Source organism: Mandrillus leucophaeus, unplaced genomic scaffold, assembly GCF_000951045.1.
Source record: "Mandrillus leucophaeus isolate KB7577 unplaced genomic scaffold, Mleu.le_1.0 Scaffold549, whole genome shotgun sequence".
In the NCBI taxonomy this organism is placed as follows: domain Eukaryota; kingdom Metazoa; phylum Chordata; class Mammalia; order Primates; family Cercopithecidae; genus Mandrillus; species Mandrillus leucophaeus.
Window position 1 is genome coordinate 1,170,651 of NW_012105908.1, and position 15,087 is coordinate 1,185,737.

At 35.1% G+C, this 15,087-nt stretch overlaps 1 protein-coding gene across 4 annotated transcripts in view; it reads left to right on the forward strand.

Moving 5' to 3' along the window:
* The window catches only part of PDS5B (PDS5 cohesin associated factor B), a 121,657-nt gene that overhangs the window by 80,891 nt on the left and 25,679 nt on the right, over positions 1–15,087 (forward strand). For all 4 annotated transcript variants that reach the window (XM_011997814.1, XM_011997815.1, XM_011997817.1 and 1 more), the window contains exons 21-23: positions 3,823–3,891; positions 5,300–5,436; positions 8,655–8,778. In XM_011997814.1, the coding sequence (XP_011853204.1) occupies positions 3,823–3,891; positions 5,300–5,436; positions 8,655–8,778 (330 nt within the window). The remainder of the gene's footprint in view (positions 1–3,822; positions 3,892–5,299; positions 5,437–8,654; positions 8,779–15,087) is intronic.

A 15,087-nucleotide genomic window follows, 5' to 3' on the forward strand; every position in this document is an offset into this window, starting at 1 on the left:
CTGGCAGTTAAGCCATTGTCAACATCACTTCCATCCAATGAAGATGAAAGTTTGGCTTCAGTTTTTCACAAGCTTGTTTTTTTTTTCTGGTCACCTTATGTCTAGAGTATATTTGTCTGGGATCCACCCAGAAGTCCCGGTTGTTTAACAAGGACTTTACTTTTTAATGGGCTCAGGATTCTTAATCTTGTTCTTCCAGCTCTGTGACAGAAAAGCTTTGCTCAACTTCTCATCCCCCTTTCTTTCACTTTCAGAATCATTAATCGTCTATGTGAAAAAACTAATCTCAATGCCAGACTCAAATCTTTTGCTTTCCCTCCTCATTTGAAACTTTGCGCTGCAAATTCTCACTGCTTTGGTAGTTGTCTGTTCCCTTCAAACTGATTTTTAAAAAATATTTTGTCTAGCCTTTCCATTTGTTTTAGTATGAAAATTGGTTCAGAGCAACCTAGTCACATCTTGTCAGAAACAGAACTGCTCACCATTTTTAATCCATTAATTTGTCTTGTTTTATTGTATATTTGATATGTACAAAGGAATATATGTAACATTTGTATAACATGTTTCGTAATACAGTGAACACCTATGAACTGTTAGTTCCTTAGAGTTCTTAGAGTTTTATCACTCTTCAATCCTTTCTATTTCCTCCCTGTTCCTAATATCTACTCTCTTGAATCTTGGGTTATTCTCTGACAACAACAAAATTTTCCACATACTTGTTTAGTTTTGCTTGTTCTTGAGGTTTCTAAGAATTATATCACACCCTATATAGTCTTGGACGATTTGCCTTTGTCACTCCACATTTGTTTTTAGGAATAATCTTTGTTACTAAATCTAACTGTGGTTCATTCATTTGTTACTCTATAATTTCACTGTGGAAAATACTGTTTATTTATTCTTCTGGTAGATTGCGGAATATTTCCATTTCTTTACTCTTGGACAGTGCTGCTGTGAATGTTTCTGTTGAAGCCCCCTGCTACATATGAGCAAGAATTTCTCTAGGTTTTATTCCTATGAGTGAAGTTGATGAATCATAGTATATAGACATATTGAACTTTTCACTTTTTTCCAAATCATTTTCTATAATATTTGTTAAGACTTATTTTTCTATTAAGAAATCTGGCAATAATGTTATACTCTGTTGGTAGAAAATAATAGATACAGTATCTAATCTAATATAGCTCATTATAGTCCCAATATGCATTTCTGTGGTTACTAATTAAGTTTATATGTCTAGTCACCCTTCATGTTGCCTACTTTCTGAAATTCCCTTTTGATGTATTTTACCTTTTATTCCCCTTGGTGCTTTTTTCCCATAGGTAATCTTTACCTATATTAATCTTCTGTCTGGTGCACGTTATAATACCATCATGAAATGTGTAAAAACCTCATTTATGTGTGTCTTTTTTTTTTTTTTTGAGACAGAGTCTTGCTCTGTCACCCAGGCTGGAGTGCCGTGGTGCAATCTCTGTCATTGCAACCTCCACTTCCCACATTCAATCCATTCTCCTGCCTCAGCCTCCCCAGTAGCTGGGACTACAGGCGCCCACCAACATGCCCACCTAGTTTTTGTATTTTTAGTAGAGACAGGGTTTCACCATGTTGGCCAGACTGGTCTCGAACTCCTGAACTCACGTGATCCAGCCAGTTCAGCCTCCCAAAGTGCTGGGATTATAGGTGTGAGCCACCGTGCCCAGCCTGAACAAAAGTTGCTACTTTTAATGTAGCTGTATTTATCATTATTCTTTTGTAGTTAATACTTTTTACATCTTGTTTAAGTAATCTTTTCCTACTCTGACGTCATGAAAATAGCCTCCCATATGTTCTTTTAAAAGTTCGAAGGTTTTCTTTTTTTACACACACAAAAATCAATCCGTCTGGAATTGATTTACTTGTTTTTTGTATGCTATGATATAAGGATTTCATTTTTGCTGCATCTTAGGGTTACCAAATTTCCCAGCACTGTTTTTTAAATATCTTACCATCTCCTAGTAATCTGCAGTGCTACCACTCATGTCTCCTATAGTGCCTCTGTTCTTTTCCATTGATTTGTTTGCCCTTCCACAAGATGTCTTTCCTTAAAGTCTTACAGTTTTCTCTAAAAAAAAAATTTTTAAATTTCTCTCATACAACTTACGTTCGGCGCTGAATAAAGTTTTTAGGATTATGTTTTATGTTTATGATTGATGAGGTGAATTATTTGGTAGTTCTGATTTTATATCCATCTTTCTTGCTAAATTCTATTTTAACTATGTCAATTATAAAGAATGCCAGCTTTATTTTCTAATCCTTGCATATTTTATTTCTGTACATTTACTTACATTTTAGGTATTTATCCTTTTTCATCCTAACTTATCAGTTTTTGAAAGAGGTGTATTCACATCTTCTGCTGTGATGAAGTTTTCAATCTTCTGCTTTTAATCATGTTTGTTCTGGTTTATTTTGTTATTCTGCTAGTTGTATAAACGTTCGTGAATTTTATATTTTATTTGGTGTTGTAAGATAAAATATATCAGTATCCCATTTAAGTCCATATCCTCTTCAGTGCTTTTCATCTTGACTGGTATATTTTTCCATCCCATAATTTTCAGATTTCATATGTCATTTGTTTTTGTTGTATCTTTTTTGGCTTTATTATTTATAAATCTACCTGATAGTCTCTGTTGTTTCTGGTAGTATCTGATAGTTTCTTATTTATGTAAGGTTTAAGGTTTTTGTTTTCATTTTTCTTTGTATTTGTAGTAGTTTATATTAATTTAGTTTTTTCTTGTGAATTAAATATTTTAGTGTTATCTTTGAGTAATTCTTTCAACATGGATTGTAATTTGGAAACTTTCTGTCTTGAATTCTAGTGATCATTCTTCAGTACTGTTTCTTGGATATTAGAATTCTGTGTTTCAAGTCACTTGAAAAATCAGAGCATCGTTTTTTTGGCATCTGGTCTTGCAGCTGAGAAATCTGAAGTTTATTTTTTATTCCTTTTGGTAGCTTCTCTATGGAAACTTTTGGGATCTTGACATCCTTAGTTAGAAATTTCGTCACAGTGTACCTAATATGATTCCTTTTTCATTATTTTTACTTCATACTTTGAAGGCACTTCTCAACGAAAGAAATGAGTTCTAAACTGTATGTGAATCTGTAGCTCTTTGTATTTGAGGGAGTTTGCCTTTTGTATGTTAGGGCTACCTGTTTTGTTGCCAGAGGGTTACCTGAGGTGATATTCAATTACTGTACCTTGACATGAGGGTAAAAATGGGATCTCAAGTGTTCCAAGATTGGTTCAGCTCTTTTGCCATCTGATTTTAATTTCCTGGTTACTACTGTAAACACCTATTTACGAGTACTTACACATGATCACCTCAGGATTAGTTTGGGGTTGTGCTGAAAGCAAAAACAAACCCCTCCAGCTCAAGATTTTTTTTTTTTTTTAAATACCTTTCCTCTTGTTTAAGAGGTACACCTTTTGGCTGCTTTTTTTTTTTTCCTTTTAAGTCCTAGTTTTTGCCACCTGCATTAAATAATTGAATCTCAAAAGGGGCTAAATAAGGGAGTGATGTGTAAGAAGTTAGAGTTAGTCCCACCACACACCTAGAAAGAACCAATCGTGATGGATCTGTAAGTGCTGTACATAGGTGCTAGTGAAGGTATGCCTTTCAACCTTTTTTTTTTTTTTTTTTTTTTTAAGTAAATAGGGTTAGATGAGGTACTTTAGTCATATATAACAAATGTCACTGCAGAAGGTACAGATTTCATTCATTTTCTAAGTGCTAATTGAAAAGGAGGATTCATATTTATGTTTTAAAGTCCTTTTTTTTTTTTAAGCTTCCAGGGAAAAAGACAACTAAACTTTGGGTTCCAGATGAAGAAGTATCTCCTGAGACAATGGTCAAAGTGAGTAATATGCATAGCTCTATTGATTTGAATATAGTTAACATATTGTAATATTTGAGATGTTAAAATTTCTCTTGCAGAGATATTAAAATCACTCAAGTATTTATGTTTACTGTATGACATCTCATGTGCTGTGAGACTATAGGGTAATAATGAGAAAGCTGGGATTTTGTGGACAGCTGCACATAATCTAATTTGAGGGGAAAAAAAGATTTGAAAGCTGCTTCCCTGATGGCAAAAGGCAGTGCTAGTCTTTGTGGACTTTCCTCCATTCTGTAAAGATGATAATTCAGATTTTAAACCTGTTCATCTTTTCCATGGGATTTAATAAAACTTTTTATTTCTAAAAAATTCAGCCTATAATTTATTGAATTAGGAGTTTTATAAGATTGCTCATCATTGGTATAGACTTGATTTATTAAAACCATCTATGGCCTGTAATGTAGACCTCATCTCAATCCACTACCAAGATGTGAAGGCCAAGAATAAATATATTAAATATTGTTATTTTCTAGCTGTAATTTCTTATAAACTCTTCGCGCGCGCGTGTGTGTGTGTGTGTGTATTTATAGTTTGTATTACGAACTACCTTTTCACATTGTTCTGGCTTGAGGTTATGATGCTAGTTTTGCAGACTCGTACAGTAGCCCCACCTTTACATCAATGAATGATGCTTGATACTTTGAGCCTCAGTATAAACCTGTTTTTCTCGGCATTGGTCTCAAGCTGCAGTTTTTGTATACTTGAAAGCAACACTGGACTAGAAAGTAGGCCACTTACCAACTTACCAGTTGGTAGGCATACTTACCAACTGGCCAGGAAAGAGATCTTCAGTGTTTGCCGTGAGCCAGACACTATTGAAGACCCTCTTAGCGTCTGAGCCTTAGCTCTGTAAAAAGCTGAGATAATATGTGAAAGATAATTTGTACATCATTTTAAAAAGAGATGTACTTGTTCAAAAGAATTCTTGGAAACATTAAAGGAAGTAATGGTGTAAAAATACTTTAAGTACTTCATAATTATAAAATGTAGAACAAATATGAGTGGTATCATTTTTTAGACAGAAGAGATTAAATGTAATTAGTAGTTGGGAACTTAACTTTTCTGATTAGAGAGGTTAAGCATGATTTTACTGTATTTTCCAAAGGATCAAATGCATGTTGGGAAAACATTTTAAAACAGCAAATAACGAACTAGTCTTTAGTCAAATCATTCTTTTGCCATTTTCTTGGAGGTCTGAAACATCTTTAATTTAAAACATTTAAGATTATCTTCATATATACAGAAAAGAATTTTTTTCTTTTCTTAAGAAGCATCCACTAAATACATTTTATTTTTTTAAAAAGTTGATACAGAAATTCTTTCAAAATGTACCAATGTTTTATTTGTTGACTTGTCTCTTAAATAGATTCAGGCTATTAAAATGATGGTTCGGTGGCTACTTGGAATGAAAAATAATCACAGTAAATCAGGAACTTCTACCTTAAGATTACTGACAACAATATTGCATAGTGATGGAGACCTGACAGAACAGGGGAAAATTAGGTATGCATTTACTATTTCACAGTTCTTTGGATTGCACGGTATTTCAACTCTTGGTGTAACTGTTGAATGGTGCTGTTTGCTTTTTTTAAAAAAAATTAGAATTGCTTTGTACATGTTCACATATTTTTACTGGAATGTGCTTTTGTATAGTGGTTATTTTACAGTGGCTGTCACATGTCTGGTGCAGGGTTCTATTATACGTTGTATATATTTTAAACAATAGATTCTTACATTTTAGAATATCTCATATGAAAGTGTGTGTGTACCAGTCAATAACTGGTGTTTTACATTCTTGTTAAATATATAAGGGGAAACAACAGACTAGGTGGAAGGCAACTTACTGAATCTATTTCCAGAAGTGTAAGTAAATGCATACTTTAAAAATGTACTTGAAGTAAATTATTGAAAATGAACACTTTTTTTTTTGTTATTTTATTTTGTTTCATTTTCTTTGAAAGATGTAGTATAGAGTAGTGATTGAAAACTGCTGGACTCTGGAGCCTGGATTCAAATTCTGGCTCCACCACTTACTAGTCAGGTGAACTTCAGTAAGTTGCTTTAACTTCTTGGTCCCTCAGTGTCCTTATCCATAAAGTAGAGGTAATAATTATGCGTACCTGGCTCATCTAGCTGTTATGATATAACTAAATAAGTTAGTATACCTAAGGCATTTAAAACACTGCTTAGCACATAATAATTAGAAGCATTGATGATAGTAGTGGTTATTATGTCAGTGTTAGTTGAAATTTACAGGTTTATCCTCTGTGTAAATCAAATGCCATTTAGTGCCCCCCTTGGTAATATGAAATAGGAGAATAGCTCTGTGCTCCTTGGTATATCTAAATACTTTAATAAGAAAACATAGAAAGATGACTGCCAGCTGCCTTCTGCCTTTCCATCTTTGTATGTTTTGCTTATACTGTATTCTTTGCATAGAATGTTAAGAGAAGCACATCCTTCTCAAACAAAACATATAAAAAAAACTTGGTAAACTATTCATTCTGCATATACAGTTGATCTGTTTACTTTCTTTTATTCTAATTAATCTATTCTGTTTTCATTTCTCTATTCCCATAATTTATATACGCCAATGTTTAGGAGTTACAAATAAGTATGTTTTCATTTAAAATTTTTGCTGAATTTGAAATAATTTTGTATTGATCAGCTCAGCCTGGTAAAGAAATTTTTCTCAGTGTTAATACATTTTGCCTTATAAATCAATTTATTAGTTATATTATTTTATACTTCTTATTTGGCCAATTATATTCAGCTATATAAACTTTTATCAGAGAGGCAAAATACTTTGGTGATTTACAACATTCAGGCAGATTGAAGACACACTACACAGGTTCAAATTGAGGTTCCACCATTTATCAGCTGCTTTTATTTATCAGCAAGTTATTTAACTTCTACGTGTCTTAGATTCTTCATCTGTAAAATGAGGATAGCAATAGTATCTCCTTATAGAGTTCATGTATGTGTATTAAAATATGTAATGTAATTGGAATAATACCCAGTATATAATGTCACTTAAGCTGGTTTTTATGGAACCCATATGACATTCAGAAGTATTTAGGGGCAGCATAGAGTTGGAATAAGAATTATTTCTGGTAGAGACGTAACAGATGGAGTCTTGGGAGTTGGTAGGTGGGGGTCTCTGTCCTTTCCTTAAGTAGGAAGCTTGCATTCCTGTTTAAGCAACAGTGATTTTTTGTGTTTACACCTTAAACTTTTATGTAAGATTTGATTTGAAGAAAAGTTTCCTCTGCTTAATAAAGCTGAAAACAACAAAACAAAAAAAGTTTATTAGGTTAAATAGAAACCTCTGGTCTAGATGGGAAATTTTAAGGATGGATACACAGGAAGCATCTGTTACCCACATCTGTGAGGAAAACATCCAACAGGTGGTTTATACTCTTTACACTAAGAACTATGATTTACCGATTATTAGCTACTTGGAATATTGTTGTTGATAAGATGAGACACACGTTTGAGACAAAGTCTTACAACTTTAGAACCTTACTAATGTTGGCTAGCATCCAGTCAATATTTTTACATGGCCAACTAGATTATTAAGTCTTGGAAAACTAAGACTGTGTCTTTTATTTTAAATACCCCGCAGTGCTATATGTACACAATAGACATAGATTTGTTGCATGGATGTTGAATAACAGTCTTTTACTGTAGAGCTACAAAGGGGATTCTATTTAAGGAGTTACAACTTCTCCCTCCTTATATTTGTTCAAGATCCCCTTTATTTCAGCTAATATATCACTATATTAGGAAGGATTGTTTAGACGTATTTACTAGTCTGGAATTCTATGAATTGTGCTTCATTTTAGCAGTTTTCTCTCCTTGAACTTAAAAAGAGCCTCATGGTAATATTTGAGAAGTTGAATTCTAGCTAGGAATAGTAATGTTTTCCTCACCACACCTGCTTTCATTCTTCTTCTTTCGTGCTTAGCACAGTAGTTGTGGTTGATTTATTCGCAAGCTAGAACATATTTGGTGCCTCATGTATACATAAACGTATCTCCAACAAAATCCATAGAAGAATACATAAAACGTAACAACTAAACATACAGACATTTCTTCTGTGCTTGACTAAGACCTGTTTTATTTAGCATGAGGGAATTAAATGACTTGAGTGACGCTAGCATTGACTTATGTTTAAAAGAAGAATTTTGTAGTATTAGAAAACATCTTCCAAAGTTAAATGAGCATAATATGGTGTTCAGTATCACTAAATTATTTTCTGTCTTAGTCTGCTCAGACTACTGTAATAAAATACCATGCTTATAAACAACAGAAATTTATATCTCACAGTTCTGGAGGCTGGGAAATCCAAGATCAGGGTGCCAGCATGGTTGGGTTCTGGTAAGGGCCCTCTCCAGGGTTGCAGACTGCTGACTTCTTGCTGTGTCCTCAAATGGCAGAAGTGGTAAACAAGCCCTCTCAGGCCACTTTTTAAAGGCACTAATCACATTCATGAGGGTTTCCCACAATGACCTAATCACCTTCACAAAGGCCCTACCTCCTAATACTATCTCCTAGGTCCTTGCATTTCAACATAGGAATTTTGGGGGACGCAAACATTCAGATCATAGCATTTTTTTTTAACTTTTTTTTGGCCAGAATTTTTAATAAAATTAGATGTACAGAAGATTTTGTACAAACATTTTAAATTCTAATCTATTTTCATTCTACTCATTTTTCAGTAAACCAGATATGTCACGTCTGAGACTTGCTGCTGGGAGTGCTATTGTGAAGCTGGCACAAGAACCCTGTTACCATGAAATCATCACATTAGAACAATATCAGCTATGCGCATTAGCTATCAACGTAAGGAAATGGCTGTGTACAACTACGTTAGAAGGTCTTTGACTTTTAGGAAGGAAAAAAATCCACTGTCATACATAGATTAAAATCTTGAATGTTTATGGTTGGTTTGTTTTTGAAAAATTTATGCATGAGAAACATCTCAGAGTTCTGAAACTGTCATTTGAGTTTTGGGTCGCTAACATAGTACAGTTGATCTTCTTATTTGTAATAGTTTTCTATAATGTTATCACAGGCATTCAGTTAGCAGATACTGTACAGTTGCTCTTAGGAGAAGTCACAGAATAGATTCCTTCAAGCCCCTGGCCACAACATTTTCATCATCCAGTTAATATACAACCTTGTTTTATGTATGTTTCTGTTTAAAGACTATTTATTATATATAGTCATCTCATTAACACTGAACTCATAGCCAACAACACTGTAACTCATACCTGAACAAAGCTGATCTAGTACACACATTTTCTCTGTAAGGAATATCAGAACCTTCTTGTGCTTTGAAACGCCAGACAGCAGTTCATCGCTATGCTTGTGCTTTGAAACACCAGACAGTACTTCATCATGAACTAACAAAAACATCAACCACAAAACTGTGACCTCAAAAAGGACAGTTTACATATGAAAGCTGAAACGAAGGCACGGTGTTGCCTTCTTTGACATTAGCTGGGAATGTACACATCTGGCTACTTACATTTTTTGCTGCTTTGTGTATTTACTTTGCAAATGACCAAAAAATTGCTTCAAGTATTAATTTTGGTGTTACAAATAAATTTTAATGAGTATGCAAATTTCTAAAGATAGAATCCACAAATAATGAAGACTGACTGTATGTATTCAGTTCCTGAAAGGAAAACAATAGTATAGAAGTTTATAGTTTATATGACATAGAACTAATTTCAGGTTAGAAGCATTCCTCATTACTCGGTGAGTTAAGTTTTCAGATTATGAGCAGTAAAATTTTCAGATTCCTATTCCAGTTTTATGGATTTCTTGTTAGAGTAACTTTATATTTGGACTGTACAACTTTAGAAGTCTTTAGCATCATCGAGAAAAGTAAAAAGGGCTTTCACATTAGTAAATAAAATAATTTCAATACGAGTTTTTCATTAATAATTTGGTTATTTTACGCTTAAGTTTTTCTGTTCTTTTCCAAGCAGTCTTAATAATTTACTTCAGTGATCATTGTAATTCTTCCTTCCCACCCTTTATTCTAGTACGTATTTTTAAATTGCCACTTATGTATAACTCTCTAGATGCAAACAATCATCTATTTTTAAACTGTAATCATTTTTGTCAAATGATTTGTCAAGACTGGTACTTCAGTCTTTTAAAAACAGCTGTTTCAGCCGGGCGCGGTGGCTCAAGCCTGTAATCCCAGCACTTTGGGAGGCCGAAACGGGTGGATCACGAGGTCAAGAGATCGAGACCATCCTGGCTAACCCGGTGAAACCCTGTCTCTACTAAAAAATACAAAAAACTAGCCGGGCAAGGTGGCAGGCGCCTGTAGTCCCAGCTACTCAGGAGACTGAGGCAGGAGAATGTCGTAAACCTGGGAGGCGGAGCTTGCAGTGAGCTGAGATCCGGCCACTGCACTCCAGCCTGGGCGACAGAGCGAGACTCCGTCTCGGGGGAAAAAAAAAAAAAGGCAGCTATTTCAAATTCTGTTAATGATTTTCGTTTTATTGTTCAGACAAAACCATTTAAGAAATAATATTTGGGGGCCAGGTGCGGTGGCTCACACCTGTAATCCCAGCACTTTGGGAGGCTGCGGCGTGTGGATCATGAGGTCAGGGGTTCGAGACCAGCCTGACCAACATGGTGAAACCCCATCTCTACTAATAATACAAAAAATTAGCCGGGCATGGTGGCGCGCACCTGTAATCCCAGCTACTCAGGGGGCTGAGGCGGGAGAATCGCTTGAACTGGGGAGGCAGAGGTTGCAGTGAGCCGAGGTCGCGCCATTACACTCCAGCCTGGGCGACAGAGTGAGACTCCCATCTCAAAAAAAAAAAAAGAATTTTGGGGAGCCCATAACTTCCTTGGTTTAGTTTACCTGCTTAATTGTTGGAGATAATCTTATAAGAACCTGAAAATTGTTTAAAAAGTATCTATTACATTTCTTAGAAAAAAGCAACATGTGTAATTATTTTATTAAATTGGTAAGACTTGTAGTCTATCAGGTGCTTGATATGATATTTCTTAGAGCATTTGCTGCTATCATTATTGAAGTGGAAATATTTAAAAAACAAAGTATGGAAATACAAGAAATGGACTTTATTGGAAACTTACAGTATTTAAGAAGTATGTGCCAGCCATTAGGTAAATGTCCACTATAAGTAAAAAGCATCCACAGTTACTGACTTGTAAGGACTTCCTTTCCAGTACAATATTTGTTATATATTGCCACCTCAAGCACCAAATTCCCAAGGTGAAAGTTCAAATGGCCTAAACTTTAAGATTGTTTTGGAATTCTCTTGACTATGGAACATGTGTCAGTGGTTAAAAATGAGTTACTAGCATCTTCTCACAACTTAGAAACATATCAAATTACCCTATTTTAAACAAAACTTTTCTCTAATTATGTTCTTCCTTTACATCACTTGCCCATCTCCTCTTTTTAAACCTCCAAACCTCAAGAAAGAATAATCTCTCTTTGTCTCTCTTACTCTCTTATCCTGTCTTCTCTACTCATATTTTGTCATTTGCCTTCATTGTTTTCCAAAAATGTCCTGTTGAAGTCCTCAAGTCCGATGATACCGGGCTTCATTATCCTATTTATATTATGTGACACAACTCATTACTCCTTTATTCTTAAAACTGTCCTATTTGGTTTCTGTCTCTTGATTATTGCTTTACTTATCTGATTACATTTTCTGGCTCGTCCTCTTTTTTTTTTTTTTTTTAAATGTATGTGTTTTATGAGGATCTATCTGGGATCAACTTCTTCACTTACTCAATCTTCTTTGACCATCTCATCATCTGTGTAAGTGACTCTTAAATCAGCAACCTGAGTTTTTTTCAAGACTCAGGTCCTACTTCAAATGCTAAACAGAAGTTTTATACTTTTATGTTCTGTGAATATAATCTTGAGATAAATTTGTAATATTTCCCAGATCTAGTCTTTCTTGACATGTAGAGCCTATATAAGTGTTAAATAAATCTGAATGACATTTCTTATACCTAAAAGCATGGTTTATATTTGACTGTTGTCTTGTCCTTACACCTTGTTGCAAAGTACAGATAATTCTGTCCTTTGATATCATTATATAATTTTTATTCATACTTTCTTGACCATTCTTATTGCTGCAATCATCATTAGCTCTCACCAAGACTGTTGTGAATCTTTTTTATTGTTGGTAAATTTCCGTAATTACAGTTATGACCATGTCATTCCTCTGTTCAAAAAATATTTAGGAGGTTTATACTTGTAAAAATAACTGCACATATTTTACAGCCTGGTGTTTGAGTCCCTCTAATATTTTAACCCGAATATACACTTAAAAATCTTGTTGAGCACACTCTCCTTTACATAACCTCATTTCATGTAGCTGAACAGCTTTTTTCCTTTTATGTGCCTTGTACTTTGCTGCCTTTAATTTTCTCCTTACTCTCCCATTTCCACACATCCAACCTAACCCTTCCTTCAAGTCAGCGCTCAGACACAACCTTCTTTACAAAACTCGCTCTGATTCTTTTAGCTGGAAGAAGTCTTTGATTTCCTGTGGATTTTATCTGCAGTCCTCTGATACATACAAGACTATGCTTTGTGCTTTGCTACATGTACTTTATTTCTTGAGTTGAGGCTCTTTAAATGCACTATTGTATCTGGGAGGCGGCTGTTATGTACTTGAACAGAAAGTACATTTGCAAAAATTTAATAAAACTATGAATTTTAACATAATAATTGCTTAGATATTTTAGAACTTGGAATTCAGTTCACAAAAAATTTACTCTGTACTTCTGTGTGCTGTACATTGTTCTAAGTTCTGGAAATACAAAGATGAGTAAGTCATGGTTGTAGCCCAAAGAAGCTAACAATCTCTTAGGAGAACAGAAAATGGAGTTGTATCAATAATACAATGAGATACACAAAGTAATTGAACTATTTACATGGAATTAATGGTAGTTTTGAGGATACTTTGTACTAAAAAAAAGCTACTAAAAGTGAATTTACTTAAGCTGCAGACTAAAATTAATTTCATAGTCAGTAGTGAATAAAAGCTTTGATTGGAACTTTATCTTGGGGGGGAACTTTGTAGTATTAGACACCATCTGTTTTTTTTCCTATGTTTAACCAATTATATACAGTATTTGCTTTTTGGGGGGTACATTTTTTTCAGATAAAATTGTATTACCCTATTCTTTACTTCCCATTTCACTTTTGTAATACCGGTCAAAAGGATAATCATCTTTGCAGAAAAACATTTGAAGACTTCCTCAGTTCCCAGTAGCGCTTTTTATACTTAATTGTTCACATGATTCTCTTGAAGTTCGTGTGTGTGTGTCATCATTCCTGCCAGTTTTCTCTTCTTCAGTTATTATTTGTGTTAGTGGAGTTGCCTATGATTTCCCAGTTATCTAACATCACTTTGATGACTTTTTGAAAACCTGCTACTTGTGTGATGATTCAAGGTTTGACACTGCAGTTAACTTGTATTGCATTGTTGCATCCTGAATGATTAGTCAGCGAGGGACAAAAACCTGTACTTAATTGGGATTTTAATGAATGACCTGTTCATTTGTGAATACGCTTGTGATATGTGGATTTTTACTTAACCAGTTTGTAATTGGGTATTTTCATAATAAATAATTCTATAACAGAGACTCTTCTCTGTGGGACTGAGGGCAGGGTGAGTTAACATTAACTTTGTTTTGTTGAATACGAGGGTAGATAATTGTTTCTGTGAAAACTAGACTGCTTTTTCCCCTTCCCTCCCCACAGCTAATTTTTACCCCCCGCCCCAAGATGGAGTCTTGCTCTGTCGCCCAGGCTGGAGTGCAGTGGCACAATCTCAGCTCAGTGTAACCTCCGCCTCCCGGGTTCAAGCATTTCTCCTGCTTCAGCCTCCCAAGTAGCTGGTATTACAGGCACCCGCCACCACACCTGGCTAATTTTTGTATTTTCAGTAGAGACAGGGCTTCACCATGTTGGCCAGGCTGGTCTCAAACTCCTGACCTCAGGTGATCCACTTGCCTTGGCCTCCCAAAATGGCTGAGGCGTGAGCCACTGCGCCCGGCCTCTGTGTGTGTGTGTCTGTGTGTGTCTGTGTGTGTGTGTGTGTGTGTGTGTCTGTGTGTGTGTGTGTGTGTGTGTCTGTGTGTGTGGGTTTTAAACTTTAGGTTCGGGGTATATGTACAGGTTTGTTATGTAGGTAAATTGTTGAGTCACAGGGGTTTGGTGTACAGATTATTTCATCATCCAGGTAGTAAGCGTAGTACCCAAAAGGTAGTTTTTCCATCTTCACCCTCCTCCTACCCTCCACCCTCAAGAAGGCTTTGGTGTCTGTTGTTCTTTTCTTTGTGTTCATGTGTGCTCAATGTTTAGCTCCCACTTACAAGTGAGAACAGCAGTAGTTGGTTTTCTGTTCCTTTATTCACTAAAGATAATGGCCTCCAGCTCCATCCATGTTGCTGCAAAAAGCACATGTGGTATTCCATGGTGTATCTGTATCACAGTTTCTTTATCCAGTCTACGGTTGATGGATGTTTAGATTGATTCTATGTCTTTGCTGTTGTGAATAGGGCTGCAGTGAACATATACATACATACATGTACCTTCATGGTAGAAATGATTTATAGTCCTTTGGGTATATACCCAGTAACAGGATTGCTATGTCAAATGGTAGTCCTGTTTTCAGTTTTTTGAGAAATCACCAAACTGCTTTGCACAATGGCTAAACTAATTTATGTTCCCACCAACAGTGTATTAGTGTTACCCTTTCTCCACAGTCTCACCACCATCTGTTATTTTTTGGCTTTCTATTAATAGCCATTCTGACTGATATGAGATGGTATCTCATGGTTTTGATTTGCATTTCCCTAATGATTAATGATATTGAACATTTTTTCATATACTTGTTGGCTGTGTGTATATCTTCTTTTGAAAACTGTCTATGTCCTTTGCCCACTTTTTAATGGAGTTGTTTAGTTTTTGTTTGTTAGTTTATTTAAGTTTCTTACAGATTCTGGATATTAGACTTTTGTTGGATGCATAGTTTGCAAAAATTTTCTCCCATTCTGTTGTTTTTCTGTTTACTCTGTTGATGGTTTGTTTCTTTTGCTGTATAGAAGCTCTTTAGTTTAGACTACTTC